At 43.9% G+C, this 26690-nt stretch overlaps 2 protein-coding genes across 5 annotated transcripts in view; both read right to left on the reverse strand.

The window, feature by feature from the left end:
* Positions 1–4786: 4786 nt before the first annotated feature.
* On the reverse strand, positions 4787–8326 carry LOC142937933 (fibroblast growth factor 4A-like). 2 transcript variants are annotated; one of them, XM_076081064.1, is made up of 4 exons: positions 7665–8326; positions 6363–6491; positions 6053–6156; positions 4787–5866 (listed from the first exon to the last, which is right to left on the reverse strand). In XM_076081064.1, exons 1-4 carry the CDS (start codon positions 7834–7836, stop codon positions 5684–5686), a joined length of 588 nt encoding a protein of 195 aa, XP_075937179.1. In that variant the 5' UTR covers positions 7837–8326; the 3' UTR covers positions 4787–5683. The 2 variants fall into 2 exon arrangements, 1 of the variants encoding a protein (XP_075937179.1); XR_012949470.1 differs by lacking the exons at positions 6053–6156; positions 7665–8326 and having other exon boundaries at positions 5731–5866; positions 6363–6493.
* A 5310-nt stretch (positions 8327–13636) lies between these two features.
* ccdc93 (CCC complex scaffolding subunit CCDC93) overlaps positions 13637–26690 on the reverse strand; it is a 28102-nt gene continuing 15048 nt past the window's right edge. For 2 of the 3 annotated variants that reach the window (XM_076081018.1, XM_076081019.1), the window contains 12 exons: positions 25855–25971; positions 25478–25540; positions 24183–24256; positions 19866–19947; positions 19661–19735; positions 19455–19526; positions 18581–18689; positions 18403–18485; positions 18194–18231; positions 18015–18099; positions 17287–17400; positions 13637–14431 (listed from right to left, as the gene is read on the reverse strand). In XM_076081018.1, coding sequence (XP_075937133.1) covers positions 14375–14431; positions 17287–17400; positions 18015–18099; positions 18194–18231; positions 18403–18485; positions 18581–18689; positions 19455–19526; positions 19661–19735; positions 19866–19947; positions 24183–24256; positions 25478–25540; positions 25855–25971 — 969 coding nt within the window. In that variant the 3' untranslated portion in view covers positions 13637–14374. The remainder of the gene's footprint in view (positions 14432–17286; positions 17401–18014; positions 18100–18193; positions 18232–18402; positions 18486–18580; positions 18690–19454; positions 19527–19660; positions 19736–19865; positions 19948–24182; positions 24257–25477; positions 25541–25854; positions 25972–26690) is intronic. The other variant, XR_012949463.1, reaches the window with a different exon arrangement.

The following is a 26690-nucleotide window of genomic DNA, read 5'->3' on the forward strand; positions in this document are numbered from 1 at the left end:
CTTTCCTAAAACAGCTGGTTACTGTAGTTTTTCCCAAATGTCACTCAAACAGGAGGAAAGAGTAGATTAGTTGGGGACTATTTTCAGTGGCGGATTAATCCACATTTGGTGCTGAGTATTTCAGGCAGCAGGGGTGTGTGCTTTCATGGTAATTGTTAGGATCCCTGTCTGCTCCTAGTTTGTGCTCCTCTGTTTTTTCCCCCTGTCTGTTTTGTTTTTGTGGGCCATGTGCTTATGTTTTGTTTTTGTGTCAGCCTACAGTTTCCGCCCACTTCACGCCTCTCTCCTCAGGCTCAGCTGTGGCTCATTCCTGTGATCGCCGCTGGCTGACTTAAATACCTCGGCGTTTCACCGGCGCGTCGTCAGTCCGTCCGGTAATTTGGTGATTTGGTAATTTTGGTGATTCAGTGAAGATCGTAATCTGTTTGTTTTTCTGTTCCTTCAGTATTTGAGTGCGGTCGAGTTTCCCTCCCGACTCCGGAGCCTATCTGTCCCGGCCTCGGTTGAGTTTCCCTCCCGACTCCGGAGCCTATCTGTCCCGGCCTCGGTTGAGTTTCCCTCCCGACTCCGGTGGAGAAAGACGAGTGACTTTAATTTGCTGGACAGTTAGTCTTTGTTTTTTGTTTGTTCCTTCTTTGACTCCTCCTGCACTTTTAAATAAAGTCTTGGCTGGAGTAAAACTGCTGTGTGTGCGTGCGTTTGGGTCCACCAACTACACTACCCCATAACAGTAATGAAGGAACACGAGCGAACAAACAAGTTTAAAACGTTTTGGAAGGTTTTGGATTTACACACAATACTTGTTAGTGGATACATTCATGGTTTGGGTTTTCTATTTCCTGACATACAAAATAGAGAATAACACCTTTAATGATTTAAAACACACTCCTGAGAAGAGGACAAAATGCTCTCATGTAGTTATTTGGCACAAGCAGAGTTCATATTGTCCTTACCGACATGATTCTAGAGCTGGAAGAATCCCTGTAAATATGTGTGGTGTAAATGCAACCTAAACATCTATGTTATAACGTCATATTTCACATTCATACTTTGCCCGGCTCACTTACTACATGCGTCTGTTCGCCTGCCTTTGGTCCTTCGGGAGAGGTCGTTTTAAGGATTTGTACAGAAACTGCAGTGTTGACCTCTAAACACAGCTAAACTACCTGTAAACCTCTTCATTCGTGATCAGAGAGTCATAAAAGCTGAACTAAAACACAGAGTTGTATTTAAGATAAGGAAGCAACTTTTCTCCAAGGAACCAAGAGAACATATAAGTCAATCTGGGACAGACGTAGCACTATTCACCTCGTTACAAACAGTGGGTCCCTTACATCATCTCATATTTCAAGCAGATCCCACTGTAACTCTAACTGTATGCGGTTATCTCTATATCCATTGTTTCATGCTGTACCTTAACTCACTTATCACAGGGTCTCACCGTTGATGAATGGCTGCACCTTGGTGATTGGCATGGTGGGGCTCGGTGCAGCTGGAGGTCGGGGCTCTTCAGGTTTGGTGGAATGGTTCTCCGATTGGGCAAAGCTGCCTAGGGGGCTGACGTTCAGTGTTTTGGGGGTCTCAACAGTGGGGAGGTCTTCCTCCGTCACCGAAACCACCTCTATCCTGGAGGGGTCCGGTTGTTGGGGTGTCTCTGTCTTAAGTTCCTAGATGGCAGCAAAAGAGAGGGAAATGGTCCATATGACAGATTGATTTAATAAAAGGCATCTACAGAGCGCTGTGATAGCAGAGACAGTATCCCTGCCACGTCCATGTGGCCTACAGTAAGAACCTGTTCTCTTTACTTTACTTTACATTAATTTATAACCACTTTTTGTCTAACGATAACCCTGACCTTAACCACTGAGCCAAAAATCATCTTTTTCACAAATGGGAACAAGGTTTGAGCCGTCCCCGATGAACTAGTCTTTACTCTGAAATGTGATAGCTTAAGAACACAAACACACACCCAGGGGCCCAAGTGTCAGGGGCACCAACTAGGATGAGACTCAAAAGTACCACAAAGAAACATAAAACAACTACACATAAGCTCCCTTCAAACAGAGTACTGCAGGAATGAGCCCTAAAACCTAGAACTGAGTCAGCACTTTTGCACTTTCGGTTCCCTTGGCTAAAAGTTAATGAGCTTCTTTATGTGTTTCGGTTAGATGCCTGAAATAAGGTCTGTGGTTAAAGCAAGTTAAAGAGATTGTAAAGTTTTGTTCAACGATATAAAATAGGTCAGTAAATACACCTCTGGTGAAGTTAGAAGCGTTACGTGTCTTAGAAAAGGCAGTTGCTTTCAGGTAGCTTGTTGAGATTCCGTCATCCCTGCAGCACTCTATTGTCGTCAGTCTTAGCAATGTGTGATGTAATATGTCAGTGTTTGTTATATTTTGTTAATACATATGTGTTCTATTGTGTCCACCTGTTGTGATGGGCCTTCACAGCACAAACAAGAGCACAGAAAACAATGCATGAACCATACAGGGCCTGTTCCATGGTAGAACACTATGGTCACTGTTAGTAACCACATTCCCATCTCTCACTGTGTGATTTGATTGATCCATCTATCATTGTTTCATTTGCTACTCTCATTATTCATTAACCTCATGAATATTAATCAATTAATAATTCAGCCTATGAAATGAAAGAAAATAATGGAAAATAAACATCAGAAGGAGAAACCAACTGTCCAGAACCCCCAAATATCCAATCAATTCACAAGGACATAAAACAAAGAATGTTATGTCTACTGATAGCACTAATGTCTTTGTTGTCCACTTACTGTTGTGGGAGTTGATGTGTTAGGAAGAGCGGTGTTGGCAGCAGGATCTGCAAAACAAGAGAGGAGAACCGGTGGGATAAGTGGAGATGACATTGATAGAGGAAAGAGAAAATGGAAGAATAATAAATAACATAAGGAATCCTCAGGAAAAAGGCTAGTTGAGTTCTGTTAACCAAGTTGTATCCAACGTACTGATCTCCACCAAGCTTTTCGTCATCGTGCCCACTCAACTGCGCTTTGTCTAAGACCATGTCCCCTCAACTCACTATGTCCCTCTCTCTTTTTCTGTTCTTCTTCCTCTCTTTCTGCCCTTTTCTTCCCTCTTTATCTCTGTCCTAATGGCTGCCCTCCTGCCGTGCCTACTCTTTGGTACAAAGAGACACCTGAGCAGGTGAGTGCTGCCACTCGGTCTGGGGATCGGATGACCCTACACCTCCCACTCTGTGGGTAGAGTTACATACTCGTGTGTCCCTTACGTGTCCTGGGAGGCGGATGGGGAGGCAGGCGGAGGAGGAGGGAAGCTGCTGGTCACTGCCTGGACACCATTCAGTAGCTCCACTGTCCAACTGCCCAAATCCTGGGCAAATAAAACTAAACCTCCCTGCATGGCTACATACCATGAAGTTAGAGCTTTTCAATGGGGTGAAATCATCCTACATTATGTCCTAATGTAATTAATACATACACAGGTAAGTCAAATGATTGGCTGTCCTAAATAATGAAAGAAATGCAGGTATTCAGTTTGTCAAACATCTTGAGAAGCCGGACATGGCTTCAAGCTAAAGTAGTAACTGACTGAGTTAATACCAGTGGAAGGGGCCAAAGAACTATACTTTCTGACAATGCAATTTGTAATGAAATATTAAAGGATAGGAGAGCAGGAAACATAAGCTATCACAGCAGAAGTCTATTCAATTGTGTTAGTGGCTATTTAAGTGTGCTGGCTCATCTGTTGACCTTCCAACATAAGACATCTTTACATGATGCATGATAAATACATTTAATTCAATGTTTCTTTGTTTCACCCCTCCCCAAGTTTGTATATCTAGAGATACAACAGACGACAATATAATTATGAAAACAGATATTTTATTTAACACTGCACTGCCAACACATTCTCACTCCCAACTCGTCAAATACTGACGCTTGGTCGGTGCACCTTGACATCAGAGATGGACGCACTAGGCACCTCTCTAGCATTAGTTTAAAACGGGTTGGTGCGGTGGGTCACTATCATAGCCTGTATATAAGAAGTCAATGTAGTCATAGTGACTGCGGTTTTGAAGCCATGAGTTCTGCATTTTGGCAATCGCCATCTTGGATTTGGCAGTCGCCATCTTGGTTTTTTGCAACAAGTGAACGTTAGTGACCATATTTAAATGAACATCATGCTGTATTGAAGAAGACTTGAAACTAGAGATTGAGACCATGAACTCATGTTTACAATGTTTACTGAGGTAATAAATCAAGAGAGAAGTAGAGTCATTTTCTCACAGACTTCTATACAACCAGAGGAGTCGCCCCCTGGTGGACACTAGAGAGAATTCAAGTTTGAGACACTTCACTTTCCCGAACTGGAGGTTGCTGCCCGGTCACAATATGCTGGTTACATGCATAGTGCCCTTACAAAATAAACACCTGTCTTCACATGAAGTTTGGTTTAGTCAACAAAACCACGTAGTTAGGTTTAGGAAAATAGCTACTTACAAGAGACTTAGGTCATGACATGAACCAACAACTCATGTGACTCACGTCACGTAACGACTCACTGGACAAAATGGTAAAAGGAATCACGTCTGTATTGCGCCTTTTTCCGACCACTCAAAGCTCTTTAAGGACAGAAGCGTTTACCGGATGACAGTTCTGTGTTTGTTCGACCCATCGACGCATGTGTTCCGATGCAGAGGGGCATTGACCAACCGTAAGTATTTGATGAGTTGGGAGTGAGAACGGGTTGGTACTGCATTCTGAAACAAAAATAAATACAACTACACAAACATAATAAATATGATTAATAAGGAATATATTAGTTTTTACATTTTAAAGACATTTTCTTTTTCACTACGATCAAACGTAACTCTGTATAAACAACTGTCTGTTACATCTAGTCATCCATCAATACTAACATACAGCCAATTCTTATTCTCACTACAAACTATTTAGTATGAACAGTGTATCATCGGTCTCTATAGCTGCTGAATGCTCCACTCAGTTCACCAGCTAGCTGCTAACTCTTTCTGTCTGCTGTTGATGCTGAGCAGCTCCTGTACAATGGAAACGCTGCTGATGAGATCAGAGTTATTTAGCTGGAAACCGCCCAGAAAGAAGCGTTAAGAGGCTAAAGAGCTGTGCAGAAAGCAGGGGAATGTGGTGATAGTTCTCTGTGGGTTCATCACTGTGACAATAACCTTTAACATTACACTGTCATTTGCTCATATAAAAAGATATTGATCAGTGCAGCTTAGAGGACAGAAACAAATAAGCTTGAATGGTTTCAGTTATTTACCATGCTTGTGCAGTTTTGAAAATATCAGCAAAGAATACTATATATTATATATCCCAACAGCTACTGTTTAGTGTTAGACATGTGCATATTATTGTATTTTTTCTCAGTGTTCAATAGTAGAGTCCATGCCAACACCATAAGCATTGCACCACAAGCAGCCATTGTTTGTTGAGTGACCCTCAGACTGTGTCAGGTCTTTTGCGTGGTGGCAGGATGAGTGGATGGGTGCCACATGGGTGGGTGCCACATACAGCAAGTGATGCTCCAAAGAATCCCACCAATAATGTCTCTTGAATGTGGTGCTAGTTTCAGTTAATCCATGTTGCAGTCTGGAGGCCATTTCTATCTGTTGCTTGAATTCCTAATTGAGCCTAAATTGTGGAGCTTGATCACGATGTCCTCCGAGGTAGAAAGTGGGTGCAGGACTGGTGGCGGCCCACACTGTTGCCCTTCCTGAGCTCTCCCTTGTTGGACAGAGCCAGATAGATGCCTGGGTGAGACAGAGAGGAGTAGGTGGTGTAGTGATTCTCCTCCAGATTCTCCTTCAACAGGCAGTCATCAGAAAATTGCTCCTGGAAAAGAAAAGTCAGGAAGACATTTAATATTATCCGATTGTGTTTTGGTTCCATTATGCAACCCGGTACTTCTTGTTCAGTTAGGAAGCTCTGTCATAAAGTCATCCTTACTGTAACACTGTTCACTCAGATCTGAGAGAGTGCTGTGTGTTACTGGTGTGAGCTGTGCAGTGGGCTCCATACCGTTCCATAGGCCAGTCCCTCTCCACTCATACAGAGGTACAAGCCACTCTTCACTCCTCTCATTCCCACCACTCCAGTTTTCATAGCAAACACGTTCAGCCAACCTCGAGGAGATGAAGAAATGCAGGTAAAGCCATGTCTAAAGGCGTGGATGCATTTTCACATAAGAACTGGGTCTAAAATATTGGCCATATCGCAAATAAAAAACTTCAAGAAGACTGCAAACTAATGAACATACAGAATGTAAACAATGCAGGTTTTAAAAAGTCCTTGCCATGGTGAAGGAGTCCTGTAGTAGGACTGTACTCACAATGCTCAGTGGGTTCGTGGACACCTCCAACAGAGCCGCTGGGCAGAACCTGGAGATGGTAGCCAATCCCAACACGGCAGTAGAGCAGCTGCTGTTTGAGCCCTTCTCTGATTGGATGAGGATTAGAAGCTGCATTACAAAGAGATGAATGATTGTTTGGAATCCATGACACTTTTACAACTAGTCGGTCTACTGGATCATTTCATCAAGAAGGAAAAAACAACAACTTATTCATTGTCTTTAAAATATATATATATATCTTAATTCTAAAGGTGTTATTGTCATCATTCCTCTTGTGCAGACCGGCTTAGGAGGGAGTCCTGGTTCTGTGCAAATCCACAGAATATGAAGTCCAGCCAAGCTACGAGGCTTCAGTAGTCAAATCAAATCGAGAGATTATCTTCCAAATTTGCATTGTCTTTAGATGTAGTTGTCTTTGTTTTCACAGTCTGTCCTTGCTGAGTGGTGACAGAGGAATAGGTATGGCAGTATACAAATATACAAAGTCTGATTTAATAGTTTTCTCTCCGTGTTCATGACGTAAGAACAGGGAAAAAAGGTTTTGCCACAATTATCTCTCCAAATTCATTTTGTTTTAGCGGTTGAATATTTCCGTGTTTGTTGTTGCAACACAAGAGGCCAGGTGCACCACAACCCCCTGTTCTACACAGGGCTACAAGCTGCAGATTAACGCTGATTAACACACATTACAAGCCAAAAGAAAGATATAATGCTGAATAACTTGCTAACATAAATGTTTCAGTGAGCAATAGAACTTTCTTTACAGCACACATTTTGAATAGTTTTAGCTGGAAAAGCCCAGGTGTAAGTAATACGTTGTAACATATTAAACATCTTCTGTGACAGAGAACAATAGCAGAGCAGAGACACCACGAAGGTTAATCATTAAACCTGTGATTTTCCTGACACGGCATTTTGGAAACTTGAAACTTGAAACAAAGAAAAGCAACTAAACATTTGGGATAAATGCCTTTTAAATCAAATGGTCAAATGGTAAATGGACTACCAGTTGTTTTCTAGTCTTCCAACCACTCAAAGCTACCATGGAAGGTGCCGCCTGCTCATCAGGACTAACAAATGATTCACACACCGTAGGCACAGCTACGGGAGCAATCTTTGGGGTTAAGTGTCTTGCCCAAGGACACATCGACATGCGACTAGCAGAGCCGGGGATCGAACCACCGACCTTCTGTTCTCCACCCTGCGACCACAGTCGCCCAAAAGAACCTCTGGTTTCCATTTTGGGGGCAAAGCAAAAGAGTTTCCTAAGTGTTGGCTTACCTTTTCCTTTCAGCAGGACGTCCCTCATGTGCAGCTTCCAGAGGCCTCGGAGGCGAGTGCCACGGTCCTCCGGTGAAACCACTGCTTTTTGTATCTTGGCTCCTACACTAAAAATTAGGAGCAGCTGGAAGCCAGGCAGCAGCAGCAAGGAAACATTCATAATGGAAGACATCAGATAGCTGCCATCAGAATGCAACGATCTCCGATGGTCATGGCCCCTGAAAGTCCTGGTCCAGTGAGTGTGTCTGTCCAGCAGGTCCAGGTTGAGCCCCCTCTTCCTCTGTTGAACTCTGAAAACACTCGAGCTCCACTGCCTTGTCTGCTCATCCCCTCTACACACACTTCCTGCTTTTATCTCCTCAACGCCTCTTTCTACACTGAAGCACTGACTGACAGTGACACAGTGAGATACTCAACTGCACACTATCATTATCAGTAACATATCAGTAATCCTACGAACAACAGCCTCAACACACGTGATGTTCTCTGAAGCTGCTGCAGAAAGCAGCTTGTTGTATTTGCACTAACAGAACTTCTCCAGTGTTACTCTGCTAACTGATCCGCTTTATACTTTTACTTCAACCACTTAAGGATGGGCAAAAGTACGGTCATGCGCACTTCCCTGTTTGGGTGTAGCCTGCGTACATGAGCATGTTTTTATGTCGCCCAATCAGGCCTCTGACGGGTGAGACATGCAAACTGTTTGTTCAGTATCATAATCACAGATTGGAGAGCGAGCAGAGCTGATAGTGGGAGGAGGGAAACCCTTTGAGGCAGAAGAACACGCTCGATACACAAACATACAAGTTCAGGGATCTTGTGGAAAGTAACGCCTTTCATTTTCTAGCCAGACAAATACACCACATGGCCAAAGGTATTAGGACACCTGAACACTGAACCCATGTGATGGTTGAACATGTCAAAGCCATGTTCATGTGCTGCTCTACAGCCTCCACTCTTCTGCTTTCATGCTTTCCACCAGATGCTGAACCAGTTTGCAGGGATTTACTCCCATTCAGCCACTCGAACATTAGTGAGGGTAAACACTGATGCTGGGTGATCAGGTCTGACTCACAGTCAGAGTTCCAGTTTATCCTGAAGATGTCGGATGTGGTCGAGGTCAAGACTCTGTTCAGGCCAGTTAAGTTCTTCCAGACCAAACTGGGAAACCATTTCTTTAGGAAACTGGCTTTGTGCACGAGGGCGTTGTCATGATGAGACAGGAGAGGACCACATACCTATATATTGTGTTTATGGTGTAATCAGAGTAAACAGGATAAGCCTTAGTACATGAAAGCTCTAATTAGTAGCTGTTGTGGGGATTCTGATTGATCTTTCAATCTCAACTTTTAAGTCAACATGGACAAAAAGTCTGACTGAATAATCAAACTGAGTTGTCATTTTGTTTCGTTTCATTCAACTCTATTTCAACTGTTGAACAAATCGCATCTGTGGGCAGCGATTAAGCTCTAGGACCCGGTATGAGAAGTCTTAGAGTGAGACGATGCTCAACAGCGGCCAGGACATTAATGTGGCAATAGATTCGTAAAGTCATTAAATCAGCAAAATGACTCAGCAATATCTATTCAAAGTTGGTTTATGCATTTACAGTGGGTACGGAAAGTATTCAGACCCCTTTAAATTTTTCACTCTTTGTTTCATTGCAGCCATTTGCTAAAATCAAAAAAGTTCATTTTATTTCTCATTAATGTACACTCAGCACCCCATCTTGACAGAAAAAAACAAATGTAGAAATTTTTGCAAATTTATTAAAAAAGAAAAACTGAAATATCACATGGTCATAAGTATTCAGACCCTTTGCTGTGACACTCATATTTAACTCACATGCTGTCCATTTCTTCTGATCCTCCTTGAGATGGTTCTACTCCTTCATTGGAGTCCAGCTGTGTTTAATTAAACTGATTGGACTTGATTAGGAAAGGCACACACCTGTCTATATAAGACCTTACAGCTCACAGTGTATGTCAGAGCAAATGAGAATCATGAGGTCGAAGGAACTGCCCAAGGAGCTCAGAGACAGAATTGTGGCAAGGCACAGATCTGGCCAAGGTTACAAAAGAATTTCTGCAGCACTCAAGGTTCCTAAGAGCACAGTGGCCTCCATAATCCTTAAATGGAAGAAGTTTGGGATGACCAGAACTCTTCCTAGACCTGGCCGTCCAGCCAAACTGAGCAATCGTGGAAGAAGAGCCTTGGTGAGAGAGGTAAAGAAGAACCCAAAGATCACTGTGGCTGAGCTCCAGAGATGCAGTAGGGAGATGGGAGAAAGTTCCACAAAGTCAACTATCACTGCAGCCCTCCACCAGTCGGGGCTTTATGGCAGAGTGGCCCGACGGAAGCCTCTCCTCAGTGCAAGACATATGAAAGCCCGCATAGAGTTTGCCAAAAAACACATGAAGGACTCCCAGGCTATGAGAAATAAGATTCTCTGGTCTGATGAGACCAAGATTGAACTTTTTGGCATTAATTCTAAGCAGTATGTGTGGAGAAAACCAGGCACTGCTCATCACCTGCCCAATACAATCCCAACAGTGAAACATGGTGGTGGCAGCATCATGCTATGGGGGTGTTTTTCAGCTGCAGGGACAGGATGACTGGTTGCAATTGAAGGAAAGATGAATGCGGCCAAGTACAGAGATATCCTGGAAGAAAACCTCTTCCAGAGTGCTCTGGACCTCAGACTGGGCCGAAGGTTCACCTTCCAACAAGACAATGACCCTAAGCACACAGCTAAAATAACAAAGGAGTGGCTTCGGAACAACTCTGTGACCATTCTTGACTGGCCCAGCCAGAGCCCTGACCTAAACCCAATTGAGCATCTCTGGAGAGACCTGAAAATGGCTGTCCACCAACGTTCACCATCCAACCTGACGGAACTGGAGAGGATCTGCAAGGAAGAATGGCAGAGGATCCCCAAATCCAGGTGTGAAAAACTTGTTGCATCATTCCCAAGAAGACTCATGGCTGTACTAGCTCAAAAGGGTGCTTCTACTCAATACTGAGCAAAGGGTCTGAATACTTATGACCATGTGATATTTCAGTTTTTCTTTTTTAATAAATTTGCAAAAATTTCTACATTTCTGTTTTTTTCTGTCAAGATGGGGTGCTGAGTGTACATTAATGAGAAATACAATGAACTTTTTTGATTTTAGCAAATGGCTGCAATGAAACAAAGAGTGAAAAATTTAAAGGGGTCTGAATACTTTCCGTACCCACTGTATATAGCGCTTTTCTACTCTTCTGACCACTCAAAGCACTTTAACATTCACCCATTCACACACATTCACACACTGATGGCAGAGGCTGCCATGCAAGCTGCCACCTGCCCATCAGGATTAACATTCACCAATGGCACAGCAATCGGGAGCAATTTGACCAAGTAAGGCTTTTATAGCAAACCCCCCCGAGTGTATTCAACTGAGAAAGAGCTTCATTGTTCATGAATTGAGTGGAAATTTGAAAACCTACAATTCCATAAAAACAGGGCAGCAGCATCTGTTGAAGGGCAGCTCCACTGATTGTTGAGGAGTTATACTACACCTGTGTGAAGTCTTTAATGTCTCCAGAGGGAGCAGAGTGAAGGCTGATAAATGTCCTCAAGTGATGTCACTTGAGTCAGCGTCGGTTGGGTCTGAAGACTACAATTCTGAATAGTAAAGAAATCTAGAGGTGTGGAGTTAGAAAGAAGTGATCTTACAGCCCTCTGTAGCCTGCTGCTCGTCTCTGCTGCAGGCTTGAGGCTCCAGGCTACATTAGCCACTACCATAGTCTGCTCTGTGTGTGTGTGTGTGTGTGTGTGTGTGTGTGTGTGTGTGTGGATAAGTGGTAAGTTAGTCCTAATGTGCAGGTGGCACCTTGCATCAGTGTATGAATGGGTATGAATGGGTGAATGATGACATGTAGTGTTATACAAGTGCAAGCCCATTTAACATTTAGCAAGCATGACACACCTAAATCTCCAACAGACGTGTTGGTGGTTGAGCTGTATGTAGGCACCAGCTTTTAACAAGAAAGAAGAAGAAATATGATTTTGCTGCTTCTGCTGCATCAATCTTTTTTTTAAACTGCCTATCATGAGTCTGACAATGTCAATTCAATTAAATTTATTCGTATAGCCCAAAATCACTAATTTGCCTCAAAGGGCTTTACAGTCTACACCAGTGGTGGGCCGTCAGGGCCTGCAAGGCCTTCTCTGCTGGCCTAGACACAATCACAAAGTTATAGATAGTTTATAATTTAATATTTTTTCTTAAATACACTACATGTATTATAATTTATAAAAATATTTTTCCCATTATCTTATGTTCTCATTGCACAGCTACTGTGTTCCTCAGTTGCTCTGCTTCCAGTGCAGCTTGTTTTAAGTAGAGCTTTTATCCAATCAGATCTCACCTCTGTGTCTCTAGGTAAGAACAGAGGCCCGAGGCCTGCAGACTCTCAAGTGCATCCATGTGCAGTTTAAGTGAATGGGGACGATATTGTTGATTGTCACAGTGTTCAACCAATCAGATCTTTAGTTTGACATGTTGGGCGTATTCTTTGACGTGTCAGAGCCTGCTCGCTGGCCTACAAGTACGTGATTGGTCAGTGGGCTAGCGTGACGTGTTGGGCGGTGACAATCCCAATATCTGCTGCCTCTATGGAGCAGGACATTTTCAGCCTCAAACTCATTAAAATGTATTCAAGAAATACAACTGGGGAGGCTCGACTGTCTTCACTGGCGTCCATGAATGGAGAAGGACTTCTTACTGGAACTAAACACACGGATGTACTGAACAACCGTGAGATTAAACTCTTTGTTAACAAAGAAAGGAGGACTTTGTCTTTAAATAGTGAACAGCAGCTCTGCAGTAGCTTTAATATGCTTGTTTATATATTATTATTTGTACAACTTGTTTTTATGAAGATGGATTTTTGTTTGGTTTTATATGTGATAGGAACTATTTCAAAGTTAGGATTTTATTGTCATATACATATACAGGGAGCAGTGGGCTGCCAATGATAGGCGCCCGGGCAGCTGGGGGTTCAGTGTCTTACTCTGGGACACTTCGACACGTGACACGTCCCAATCAAGGATCGAACCGTTGACCCTGCGGTTACCAGACAACCCTCTTAACCCAGTGAGCCACGGTCGCCCACGTAACAATGTTATTGTTACGTCCTATGTTGCTCTGGGGACATATTTAGTCGGTGCCAGTGTTGGCAACTTGGCGACTTTCTTGCTAAATCTGGCAACTTTCCAAAACCCTCTTGGGGACTTTTTTTGTCAAAAGCTACTAGCGACAAATCGAGAGACTTTTGTGGTGTTGTGACTCTGACGTTAAAGCTCGTACGTTCTGCACTGTGGTGAACGAGCAGCGGTGCTGCCATGCTGACCCTCACATCAGAACAGGAATAACTCCCCAAAAGACCCTTTAACAGGGAGAAAAGAGGAAGAGACCTGAGAGAGAGCAACAGAGGAGGATCCTCTATCAGGATGAAGTGTGATAGATGTCATGTGTACAGAATGAACAGAACAGAGTTACAACACATTCTATGCACATGATAGAAATGATATATATGTGCGTGGTTATGACAGCAGTAGCACCAATAATAGAAAAATGATGACTACTATGAGAACAGCAGCAGTGGATCTAGTAGCATGATGATGATAATAAATGCAGTAACAGTTAAAGGAGTGCAAGGATTAATGGAGTATTCTTCTCTTTGAAGGAGGATCCTCTGAGCAGCTGCTGAATGGACTTTGGTGGGAATCGTGGTCACCGTGTTGCAGCAGCTGTTCATTTGGCCGCCTGATGCATCTCCAACAGATTTGAAGTGCTTTGGTGATGCACAAGATGTTTCCTTCACAGATTCATCATGTGACTTGTGATAGTGTGCTGCCTTCAATCAGGACGTGCTGTTTGACAGAACACATGCTATCTGAGTGAGTAACAGCAGAGGCCTTTAACTCCTGAAGAGACAGATTGCTTTATTTATTAAATACTGGCTGTAGAGTACATGGTCACTGGATAGTGAGGCAAACTAAGACATGAGGTGAATTCAAACTTCAGAGGCACATAAGAACAGAATCATTGCAGAGAACTTCACATAAAGAGTGATGTTTAAAGCTGCACTAGGAAACTTCACACACCACATATGAAATATGAGGACTTTCCTAAAAATCCTTTAATATAACACAAGCACAACAGGTGGGGGGGGGGGGGGGTCTCTGCACAGCTGTCTAGTTCACCTATAAAGGTGTGAAGTCATGAATAGATCCGACAGCAGTTTGTACAGTCTCAAAGCACAACATTGATCAGATATTATTAAACTCATTGATTTATAGGGTTGCAGGGCTCCTACACATTCATTTACAAATGCAACCCTTTCTTGAGAGGAACGGTCTGACGAGATGACGAGCGAGTGGCTGGTACTCTGTGATCATTGTGGTCGAAACATGTGACTTCAGAGCTTCTTTTCACTTCACCAATCAATGGCATTTGTGTTTCTCAGCCAGCTGGATGTAGCCCAGTGTCGATGTGATGTTAGGCTAGAAGTGATAACAAAGCGTAGCAGCCATGAAGAAGAAGAACAAAACAAAGAGTGGAATATTACAAAAAGAAAAACCTCCATACGTGTTCACTTAGTCTGAGATCAGGTTAGCTCATAAAGATTACATATCTCATTTGAATCCGACATCAGACGGTCTAAGAAGCTCCTTTCGCTCTCAGCTTGGAGAGCAGCATCTCGTTCTTGCGACACTCCTGTAGACAAAAACAAGAAAACAAGCGTCATCCTCGCTGTTAGACCATCACCTGTCACACATGGGGGCTGATCTCAGGTCAGCACATACTAATTGGATAAATTATTGCCACAACAGCAAAACATATGATCACGTAGTCCACACAACAACAAGTGTCCACAATCACAGAACAGTACAACACAAACAATACAGCAGTGCAACCACATGGCTCAAGGCCTTAAAGTGAGAATGTAAAGTCCATGTGCTGCTTCTAGGATGCGCATTGCTTCAGGATCAGTGCTCGTGTGCAGCTTCTTCCTGGCTCACAATGAGGCGGAGGTGGAACCGTCCTGACCATGTGTTCACACCTAGACCCTGTATGTACTATTACTGGTATTCTACAGGTGTCCCTTTAGACTTCTGTATTAGGTAAAGGGTGGGAAAAAAGTTGATTACATATTATTAAAAAAACCTTTTCCTTACATTTCACTGGTGCAAACAGACGCACACCAGCGTTGTAGTTGCAGTACAAGACGGCATTCAGGCACATATGTTCACAAACCATAGCTGGCGATAAATGCTATAAAAGATCAACCTGTGGCTGTAATCCTCATCAGCTGTCCATGCTCCATATGATTGATGGTGGAACGTGTTGTTCACACCGGCTCATATTCATTGTGAACGTGCCGATGCTTCTATCAGTCAGTCAGTGACAGACCTCAGCCTTCATCGGGCTGCTCACACTTCGCTTGCATGGCGGTTCAACCAAAAACAGACCGCTGGATTCTTTTTCTTTGGCAGTTGTTACAGATCCTTTCTCCTGCTTCTATCGACTATGATACAACACCCCACATCAGTGTAATGTCGCTGCCGTTACAAATGACAGAGAGACATTTTACAGAATAGCTTTCTCCATGAAGACACACGTCAGAGGCGGCCGCCTCGTAATCCTCTTTGCAGGAGGAACCCTGAAGAGAGATGATCTTGTCTTGTCACGCAGGGAGGGTGGAGCTCGCACTCGTCACGCCCCATGTTCGCTGGACCATATTTGAGATGCAGGGCAGAAGTGCTCTCTACCAGGGTGATCCAACGCTCGCCCTTTGTCCTCATATGACGTGCACACGCCTGTTTTTATGTGCACGGGTTGAGACAAATTAAACACGATGTACGTGTACATACAGCATACGGTTCTCGGGTTGCCGCCACGACAGGCACCGATGACCTTCCGGCCACAGCTCGTAGCGGCCGCGTCCACAATAGAGGCTTTGAACATGGTCCACTCGGATTCCGTGTCCCCAACCTCCCTCGGGATGTGTGAGAAGTTCTTCCGGAGGTGGGAGTTAAAGACCTCCCGGACAGGGTCCTCCGCCAGACGTTCCCAGTTTACCCTCACTACACGTTTGTGTTTGCCGGGTCTTTCCAACCGGTTCCCCTGCCATCTGATCCAACTCACCACCAGCTGGTGATCAGTTGACAGCTCTGCTCCTCTCTTCACCCGAGTGTCCAAAACATACGGCCGCAAATCAAATGATACGATTACAAAGTCGATCATTGATCTCCAGCCTAAGGTGTTCTGGTACACTTATGAGCCACCTTATGTTCGAACATAGTGTTCATTATGGCCAAACCGTGGCAAGCACAGAAGTCCAATAACGAAACACCATTCGGGTTCAGATCGGGCAAGCCGTTCCTCCCAATCACCCCCCGCCAGGTTTCTCAGTCATTGCCCACGTGAGCGTTGAAGTCCCCCAGGAGAACTATGGAGTCGGTAGGCGGCGCCCTTTCCAGGACCCCTCCCACCGACTCCAAGAAGGCCGGATACTCCGAACTGCTGTTTGGTGCATAAGCACAAACCACAGTCAGAGCCTTGCTCCCCGCAACCCGTAGGCGCATGGAGGCGACCCTCTCGTTCTCCGGGGAGAACTCCAACACAGCGGCGCTCAGCCGGGGGCTCGTGAGTATCCCCACTCCCGCCCGGCGCCTCTCACCCTGGGCAACTCCGGAAAAGGACAAAGTCCAACCCCTCTCCAGGAGCTTGGTTCCAGAGCCAACGCTGTGTGTGGAGGTGAGTCCAACTATTTCTAGCTGGTATCGCTCCACCTCCTGCACCAGCTCCGGCTCTTTCCCCGCTAGCGAGGTGACGTTCCACATCCCTAGAGCTAGTCTATGCCGCCGGCGATCGGCATGCCCGGGCCTCCCGCCCGACCCGCCGCCCGGTCTGCATAGCACCCGACCCCGATGCTTGTCCCTGCGTGTGGTGGGTCCACAGGGTGGCTGCTCCATGGTGTTTATTCGGGCTGAGCCCGACCGGGCCCCATGGGCAAAGGCCCGGCCACCAGACGCTCGCCTACGAGGTCCCCTCCTGGGTCTGGCTCCGGGAGGGTGCCCCGGTTTCCCTGGTCCGGGCGAGGTGGCTATAGTCCGTGGGCTAACTATCATCGGGGTCGTTTTGAACCACTCTTAGTCTGGGCTCTCCCCTGAAACCTGTTTGCCTTGGGAGACCCTACCAGGGGCTAATGCCCCGGACAACATAGCTCCCAGGATCACTGAGCCACTCACTGTTACATTACAATATTAGATTATTATTAAGGGTGCAGTCACATGTACGATGCATTTTAAAGGGAACATTTCTCTACCTATAAGGAATTATTTGAATAAACATACAATACAAAACAATATTGGGAATCTAAATGACTTTCTTGCCTAAAAATGTATTGAACTCAACATCTTTTAGCCTTATAATGTGTTAACTCTCCTGTTATTACACAGGTAGGTTCTGCCTCTCTTTGTACTGCAGCAGCACCTCTCACATGTTACTTGTCCTTGAGTTCATCCAGAACTAATGAAGCACGAGCTGATACCTGATTGTTTCCTCACCTCTTTAAAGTCCTTGACAGTTTTGAAGTATAGCCTCTGCTTGTCGAGCAGCTCCAGGTACTCGTCGTTCAGCTGATCTCTCCTCATTTTGTTTTCCTGCTTCTTCTTCTCCATCTGAAGCAGATGGACAGGAAGCAAAGATCACACACCTGTGTATTATATTAAAAAAATTCAGAGGTGCACGACCAAGAACCGCGATGTTATTTTCTGCTAGTATAAACTAAACTTATGCCTAAACAGCTTTAGGTCGTCAAATACCGGTGCTTTCGCCCCGTGGCGTCTGATACCGAGGCGAAAGCATCACATCCACTTTAGCTCTGTCAGATACAAAGTGGGTGTATTTGACGGATGTGAAGAGGTTACTTCATCGCTGTGTGTTTTCATGTGCATGTGCTGCAGTGTTCCACCTGCTCCTCTCCGTCTCCCTTTGCTGAGGGCAGAATGTGTCAGTTAGATCAAGAGCAGCTCGGAGCCACACACAGCAAACAGCAGCTGGAACTTAACCGCTGTGAAACAGTCAGAGAATGAGGTTTTATTCCTCCGATTCACTGCTTTGTTCTCACTAACGTCGCTCCCTCTCTTCATTCACTTTATAGCTCGCTTGACCATCGCTGCTCTCCCTCGCTCTCTTGCTTGTTGAGTCGAGGAGTAGAGGCCAACTCTGAATGTGTGTGTTTACAAACAGCAACCAACAGATGTAATATACTCAACCTTTAAGAGACTTCTACCTTGATGCGACTCTGTTTGATTCCCTCCACTATTTGCTCCATCTGTCTGAGGAACTGCTCCTTGGCTGCTGAAGACGCCATGGCCCTGGACAGCAGGACAGCAGGACAGCAGGTTAGAGCCCATTCTCTCATCACATACATCAGTGCTGCATATTACACATATATGTATTTATACTTACTGGTGGAAGTTGTCATGAATGGAATTCAGCAGATTCACCTATAGAAATGAAAGCACATTTTGTTCTCGTTTATATATATATTGAGTTTGTCAGCTACTGGACAGAGTTCACAGACTGCTCTAAACTCACAGCTACACTTGACCTGCACTTGTCATTATATTGATAATCGTTTCCTGTTTTGCACAGAACTGGCTGCTGTGGTGACTCACCTCCTTCTCCAGATAAACCTTCTTGTCGTCTAACGTGTTGTACAGTGTGAAGAACTGCTTGGTCTCTTTATGTGTGGCAGACACTGAAAGGCACAAGAAGATTGAATGTCTTTGTTTCTGCTTCATAAAGACGTTAGGCACAGACCTCGGTTTGACTGGATAGTGAGGAGGAACCCACCCTGGCTGTAGAGTTCGATGAATCTCTTCTGATACTGGGTCAGCTCAGCCCGGCTCGGCACCTCGTCGATCTTCCTCTGCAGGATGGCGATCTCACGGTTCCTCCGAGCCTGAACAGAGAAGAGAAGTCCTCAGAGGTTCAGAGAGGAGAGGAGACCTTTTCAAATTCCAAAGCTCATGGAATTTGAAATATGTAGAAATATTTATAAAACAGAATAATGCCAACCTGATGCTTAACTACTTGATTGAATAGCTTTTGTATTTAACTGATGGGCTGTTAACCTATAACATATTTTATGAGATGTTCTTATGGTTTTGTTTAAAAAGCTCTGATTTTAATGGAATTAAATAAATAATACTTTCCCCTGAAATGTAGCGGAGCAGAAGCATTGAGTGGCATTAAACGATACTAAAGAAAAGAACAATAACTTCAGTACAATTGTTACTGACTGAAGTTATTTATTTCCCACCAGAGTCCAACACTAAAGTAAAGCCTGTCTTGTGGTTTCTGTGGTTCTGATGGTCTAAATCATGACTGATTGGTGTTCCCAAGCACACAAGGTTTGTCTGGATGCAGTTATGCAGTTAGAATGACTTCTGCAAATAATGATCAGGTATAAAGTAGAGAATCCCAAAACAGAGGCAATGATACAATGACGGTACTCTTTACATCTGATATTGAGGCTGATGTGCACATGGACAAACAAACCAGTTAACGACACAATAAATATGCCGTTTATTTGTTGGAATATTTTCAGCTCTGGGATTTAGTCTCATTCTTGTCTGTAGTCTGTAGTTCGATCTGCTGCTGTGACCTCATGTCCCACAGAGATAACTCCAGTACAATCTCATCCTGTGTTGTGTGAAGAAGTTACCATGAGCAGACGGATCTTCTGTAGCTTCTCTCGGTCTGTGTTGTACTGTTTGTCTATCAGCTGGTTCCTCTCCTTCGAAAGCAAAAAGAGGAAGGAGAAGAGTTCAAACTAACTGCGGCAGAGGGAAGGCTTCTCACAGTCTTTATACTGCAGAAGATACATGTGTTGGACAGTGACTATAGAGTACAACTCAAACTGTAAAGTACCTTCTCCTCCTCTGTATCCTGCCCTGATACCATCTTCAGCTCCTCGATGTTCTGCTGCAGACGGGCCATCTCTTCCTGGACACGTATTCAAGAGAAGATTAGTACCAAGGATTCAAACCTCACTTCCACCTTGTTTTCTGTACAAACACCCACCAGCATGAGCTGGAAGTAGAGTCCCAGTGTTCGTGTGTGTTGATGTACTCACTCTACAGTGTGTGCGGAACTCCTGCTCCTGCTGCTTCAGGTTCTCATTGGTGGTGACTAGAGCCCCCAGCTTCTCCAGCAAGCTGTCCAATAGAACAGAACATTAGATGGACCGCCCCATCGATCGAGATCAACAGCCTGTCCAATAGAACAGAACATTAGATGGACCGCCCCATCGATCGAGATCAACAGCCTGTCCAATAGAACAGAACATTAGATGGACCGCCCCATCGATCGAGATCAACAGCCTGTCCAATAGAACAGAACATTAGATGGACCGCCCCATCGATCGAGATCAACAGCCTGTCCAATAGAACAGAACATTAGATGGACCGCTCCATCGATCGAGATCAACAGCCTGTCCAATAGAACAGAACATTAGATGGACCGCTCCATCGATCGAGATCAACAGCCTGTCCAATAGAACAGAACATTAGATGGACCGCCCCATCGATCGAGATCAACAGCCTGTCCAATAGAACAGAACATTAGATGGACCGCCCCATCGATCGAGATCAACAGCCTGTCCAATAGAACAGAACATTAGATGGACCGCTCCATCGATCGAGATCAACAGCCTGTCCAATAGAACAGAACATTAGATGGACCGCTCCATCGATCGAGATCAACAGCCTGTCCAATTGAACAGAACATTAGATGGACCGCTCCATCGATCGAGATCAACAGCCTGTCCAATTGAACAGAACATTAGATGGACCGCTCCATCGATCGAGATCAACAGCCTGTCCAATAGAACAGAACATTAGATGGACCGCTCCATCGATCGAGATCAACAGCCTGTCCAATAGAACAGAACATTAGATGGACCGCCCCATCGATCGAGATCAACAGCCTGTCCAATAGAACAGAACATTAGATGGACCGCCCCATCGATCGAGATCAACAGCCTGTCCAATAGAACAGAACATTAGATGGACCGCCCCATCGATCGAGATCAACAGCCTGTCCAATAGAACAGAACATTAGACGGACCGCCCCATCGATCGAGATCAACAGCCTGTCCAATAGAACAGAACATTAGACGGACCGCCCCATCGATCGAGATCAACAGCCTGTCCAATAGAACAGAACATTAGACGGACCGCCCCATCGATCGAGATCAACAGCCTGTCCAATAGAACAGAACATTAGACGGACCGCCCCATCGATCGAGATCAACAGCCTGTCCAATAGAACAGAACATTAGATGGACCGCCCCATCGATCGAGATCAACAGCCTGTCCAATAGAACAGAACATTAGATGGACCGCCCCATCGATCGAGATCAACAGCCTGTCCATGAGCAGCACGCTGCATGTCTCAGAGGGCACAACACTGGCCTCCTCCCATCTCTTTACCCAGATGTGGACTTGTTGTGTAGCAAATTCAATAATCATCAATCAATTAGTATCAGAATATTTAACGATTATTAATAACTCCAAATTATAAATCACAAACTCATGACTTGGTATGAAAGGGGAGTGATGGCACTCAACTTCAGCTATCACACACGATAACTTTAACAGAATAAGACTCAGGACGCTACTCGGTTTAAAACAGGACAACTTCAACAATAGAACTTCAACAATACAACAATACAACTTCAACAATAGAACGTCAACAATAGAACGTCAACAATAGAATCAATCTCAGGGTCGCTACACAGCTCTGGACTCATTATGTCATACACACAAATCAAATGATCAAGTTCTTTCAAATACATAACTACTTAACAGAAAATCAGTGAATAATTGATCAGATGAACAGAATGAATAAAGAACATGATGAAGAAATGAGTAGATTGAATAAGAGTGAAGCGTGTATGAATGAACATGTTACAGATAGACTCAGTCCATCATTGATTATGTTCTGTTCAGCAGCTGAGAGTGTTATTATTGTTCTAATCTAAGGGAGATTCTACTGAAGCTTTAAAGCTTATAGATATTATTTTTAAACTCAAATATTAAAAAGTGTTGAGATTTGGTAAACCTCAAGCTGGCAAATGAATGTGTAAAGGGACACCATACAAAACAAAATGTATTAACAGTTTAATAAGAAGTTCAAATGGTAACACTAGAGTAGATTCAAAATACAAGGATTCATTTAGACATTCAGATGTCTGTTAAGATCTCTGGGGACATATAATATCAATCATAAACATACATGAGGCAGGATGTTCCTATCAATGATAGGCTACTTAGGCTAGTATAGATTATGATTACGTATTGATTAGCAGAGGTATCTGAGTTATAGAAATCACAATTGACGGATATAGAAAACCAACTAAAGTACAGATGTGGTATCTGAAGGAATGGATCACTGTGAGAGAGGTCAACATGTGGAAGCACTCTTCACATTATTAGACATGTTAGCTCATCAGAAGATATCATTAAAGTACATTTCACTCATGTTGGAACATCAGTTCCTTTAGTGTTTTATTCACAGTTGGATTTGTTTGTGTCTTATCTGCTCCTCAGGACTGCAGACGGCTGTAAGAGCAGAACGATGGCTCATTAAACAGCCGGCTCAGGCCTTACGGGGATCTCTTACTTCATAAGTCACTTTACGTGTCAAGCTGACCCTCAGTTGAGGGGTCTCTCCTCTGTGAGTCCATCCTCCGAGTGTTAAACTAAGGATGCAATCACTGAGTGACCTCTGGCTCATCAGTTTCTGTGATTATCAGCAACATCTTCCCTTCAGGCCGAGTACAGCACGACATCACGGCATGGTGATCCACATGAGCAAGCAGACGGGCACATTACAGTACAATCTACAATGTTTCAGATCTATGTTAATTAAATCACAATAACAACTTTGGTTGACTCAGAACACGTGTCTGGACTGTGGCTGGGCTAACATGCAGCCTAAAGGTGTGTTCTAAAGTAGCTGAGATTGTGAAAGTCACATCTAAAAGATGAAGTAAAGAGCAAGTGAACCATACTGTAAGTCAGTTGTTGCAATCTGATACACGCTCACAAGTCTTTCATTAGGCTATTGCCAAAGTAACGATGTAAAGATCTACTGTATCATCATCTTTAAGGACGTTTGCTGTCAGTACTCTACACAGATGTCTTGATTGTGCTCAGAGACTTTTCTTTATGTAGCAAACTTTCATACGTAACCATGCCCACTAAACTGGGAACAGTAGCTCTGTGCACAGGAGCAGTTTGACTGGATTCAACTGTAGAGGAGAGTTTGAACCTGTCTAACGTCTAACGTCACATACTTTAGGCAGGCGAGGTTCAGGGTGAGGGCATCGCTAGGTGCTGTTTGTCATCAGCTAAGTGGTGAACTGAGAGTCCAGCCACTTCGTCACCTAGTAGTCATGAGAATAGTTTGTGGAAGAAGTGTATCAGTCAAGAGTTGAAGGATAATATTGATTTATCATTATTATCACATTCCAATGTTCTTCATCTTTCTGTAGTTGTACTTTTCTATTCTTCTGAGCACTCAAAGCGCTTTAACCCCGTCATTCACCCGTTCATACACGGACTACCATGCAAGGTGCCACCTGCCCATCAGGACCATCAGGACCATCAGGACCATGCAGACACTGCAGGTCTCTACGGGTGTCTTGCCCAAGGACACGTCGTCACTGAACCACCGGTCCTCTGATTGGAGGACGAGCCGCTCTACGCTGAGCCTCAGTCAGCTTCAAAGCAACACAAGTTGTTGCTTCCCTTTGTAAACATATGGGTGCATCACTGACACCTAATTCATGCTTCTTTAGTCTCCCGACCCTTTCAGACATGCTAATCTGATGTCACTTTAACATGCTGGTCTCATGTCTGAATAAGCACCCGTATCTAGTCTGTGTAACAGCATCCCTCACACGCACAGTTAAAGCCTTGATGGATTAACTGTTTGAAAGTCCTTCAGTGATGCAGCCCGTGGAAGGACAAGAAACACTCAAACAGGTGATGTATTCATGTCTGAAAGGGGCTTATGGCTCCGGAGTAGCTGCTATTCCTCCCAGTTACCACTAGAGTTTAATACACTTAGTTACAGACTGCTGAACCTGAATAGTTGGAGAGATTTTCCTTAAGTCACTAACTGTGGCTGAAGAAGGTAAAACAATGGTGGCTGATGAAAGTACTGCAATATTTATATGTTTTCAGTATTACAAACTGAGTGTCTGTGGCAACATTCCTGGAACAAAGTGCTGTCATAGAGTTTTTCTCCGGAGCGCACTCGGCACAAAGTAGAGCGTTGTGTTATTCAGAGCACAACGCTCTTCTAGTGGCAGAGCATGTTCAGGGCACTTTGTGTGCGACAGAGTGAATGTGTGATAGTTCCTGGTTTACACTGCACCACCCACCTGCTGTCAGCCTGCTCCTCCATCTCGTCTGAACACTTCAGCTCCTTCTCCAGCCTCTGGGAGTGCTCTGTAGCCTGAGAAGAAGCACCGATGGAAGCAACAGTTTGACAGAAACATTTGCCATTGTTCATTTCATAGAATGTTTCCTGATGTTAATGACTTTTTTATTTATTTTTTTAAACACATCCATGACTAATAAATGGCTTAATGTAATTGATACCATGGTCTGGGTGAATGCTCCATTCTGATTGGCTGCAGGGTATCCATTACTTCCTGATATGGACACCTACTATGTAGTACCAGTTAAACTGTCTGTTCACTGTGCTGGCTGCATTACATGTAGAAGATGAATACATTTGAATATCTTATTTACAACAATCAGTGACTGTAACACAAGAATAAAACTGCCCTTCTGAACTTAAGACTCCTACATCCCATCACCACTCAACCTGCTCCTCCAGGCTGCGGCTGACAGTAGACATTCATGAAAATATTGATACTGATTTGGGGACAAAGACATGACTGGATAGCGAGCTGGTCTTGTCGTATTATATTTACGTTCGTCAATGGTACGCGATGTTATTGACTTTGAAACTTGCTAGCATCACGTCAGCTTTATACTAGCGTTACGCTAATCAAGATTTTGTGAAAATATTGATATTGATTATGGGACAATGACATGGCTGGATAGTAAGCTGGTCTTGTTAAACTTAGTGTCAAATTATATTTACCGTCAACCGTACACAATCTCATTGATTTTAAATCTTGCTAGCGCAACGTTAGCTTTCTGATGAGACGGTAACGATAGTTTCAGGTATCGGTAAACCCTCAGGGGTACCGGGTAAAGGGAATGGCTCGTGGAGAAATTCAGTCACAACATTTGTCTTTTCTTTGGCAAGTGACCAAGGTATAAGCGAGATAATGGCCTTTGAGATGTCCATTATAAGGAATTAATAGCTTCCACAAAGTCCAGTAATTCCTGATAATGGACACCTGGTCGAACATAATCAATGTTGCCAAATGATGCCAAACCATAATGTCAGGGCCATTTGGTTCTAATCAGGGTTAATATGGGCTTTGAGGAGATTTGTTTATGACAGCTGCTAGGCCCATCTCAAAATACTCAATCAAGATACATACCATGTGAAAATTCAGCAACCTTTGATATGGTTTAGTGCTTCCAAATCAATATCAAATATTCCACTGTCAGTCTTTTACACTCAGTTATCCATTGTTCCAGGTGTCTGGCACATGCATGCTTACATCAGGCTGCAGGTATCATCACCTCGTCTTACCTCAAGTAGATTGCTCTTGGCATCGTCACAGCCTGTTTTCACCTCTGCATACTTGGCTTGTAGCTGTCAAAAAACAAATACCTGTTAATGAAAGCTATGACAGCTTCCCTGATCACTTCATCTAAAAGGTGTCCTACCAGCTGAGCGATGCTGAGTGCATATAATGTAGAAGTACTGCATGTGTTTCCTACTCTATAAGAGATCCTCTGCCTTCTCTTCTACATGTGGATGCTGTACTTAAAGACATACATCAATTGTAAATTGGTTCCTGTGGATTTTACACTTGGGGATAACAGTGGCTCTGGTTGTAACGAGGTGTTAACACATTGGAGTAATCAGCTCGGTGTGTGCGGAGTATACATAGAACCACAGCTGACCTCCTCCAGCTGTTTAGTCTTCTGCTGGATCTGCTTGTTGAGTGAGCCCACTGCCCTGCGGTGCTGCTGCAGTGGGCCATAGCGCTCCGAGCGCTCCTCTGACGACAGCTCCGACTGCTGCAGGGACACATGGGAGATGCAGTACAGTAAGAAGAACAGTAGCATAAAAGCTTTTTATTAAAGTGCCGGGCAAACACAAGCTGCTTGGATGGGTGTGTGCGGTGTTTGTAAATGCAGCTACAAATGTCTGGAGGATAAACCAATACACTGATTTATTCCTCTCCATGTTTCACTTCACCTGTTGCAACAAAGATGCACAGACTTAAGAGAAGAAGAAGCTTGTAATGTTTGTCATTGTGATTTTAATAGCTCAGTCTAGTTGAGATCCGGCCATTTAAATTCTCTTTCTCTAGGATCATGAGAACCTAGATTCTATCATCATGGTTTGAATCATGAGAAACACAGAGGCTGCCTAAACATTTAGAAAGTGCTGTTTCATAATATGCAGAAGGCCCCAGTTCATACGCATACATCCTGCTCAAGTGTCCTCCAGCAAGGCATTACTCCTCTAGTATGTCGCGTCAAAATAGACTTATATTAAATGATATACAAATACATATTCATTGAGAAATGTTGAGGTTAACACAATAACGTTTAAGGATAACTTTTCCCATTGTGGTTCTCTTTCCAGGAACAAAGACAGCAGTCAGAGATGACGACGGTACCATCATAGTCTACACAAAGAACAATAGATCCTTTAATATATACAGCAACGAGGAAAAGACAACATACATGCATCCCAACATACATGCATCCCTCTTCTTCTAAAGGTATAC

The sequence above is a fragment of the Anarhichas minor genome, unplaced genomic scaffold, assembly GCF_050575085.1.
Source record: "Anarhichas minor isolate MPS153535 unplaced genomic scaffold, ASM5057508v1 ptg000078l, whole genome shotgun sequence".
In the NCBI taxonomy this organism is placed as follows: domain Eukaryota; kingdom Metazoa; phylum Chordata; class Actinopteri; order Perciformes; family Anarhichadidae; genus Anarhichas; species Anarhichas minor.

Coding starts and splice junctions, on each gene's coding strand:
- LOC142937933 (XM_076081064.1), bottom strand. CDS start 7,836: ATGTCTTCCATTATGAATGTTTCCTTGCTGCTGCTGCCTGGCTTCCAG. Junction 6,157..6,362: donor CCACGAACCCACTGAGCATT/GTGAGTACAGTC, acceptor CATCTCCTCGAG/GTTGGCTGAACGTGTTTGCT. Junction 5,867..6,052: donor AGGGACTGGCCTATGGAACG/GTATGGAGCCCA, acceptor TTTCTTTTCCAG/GAGCAATTTTCTGATGACTG.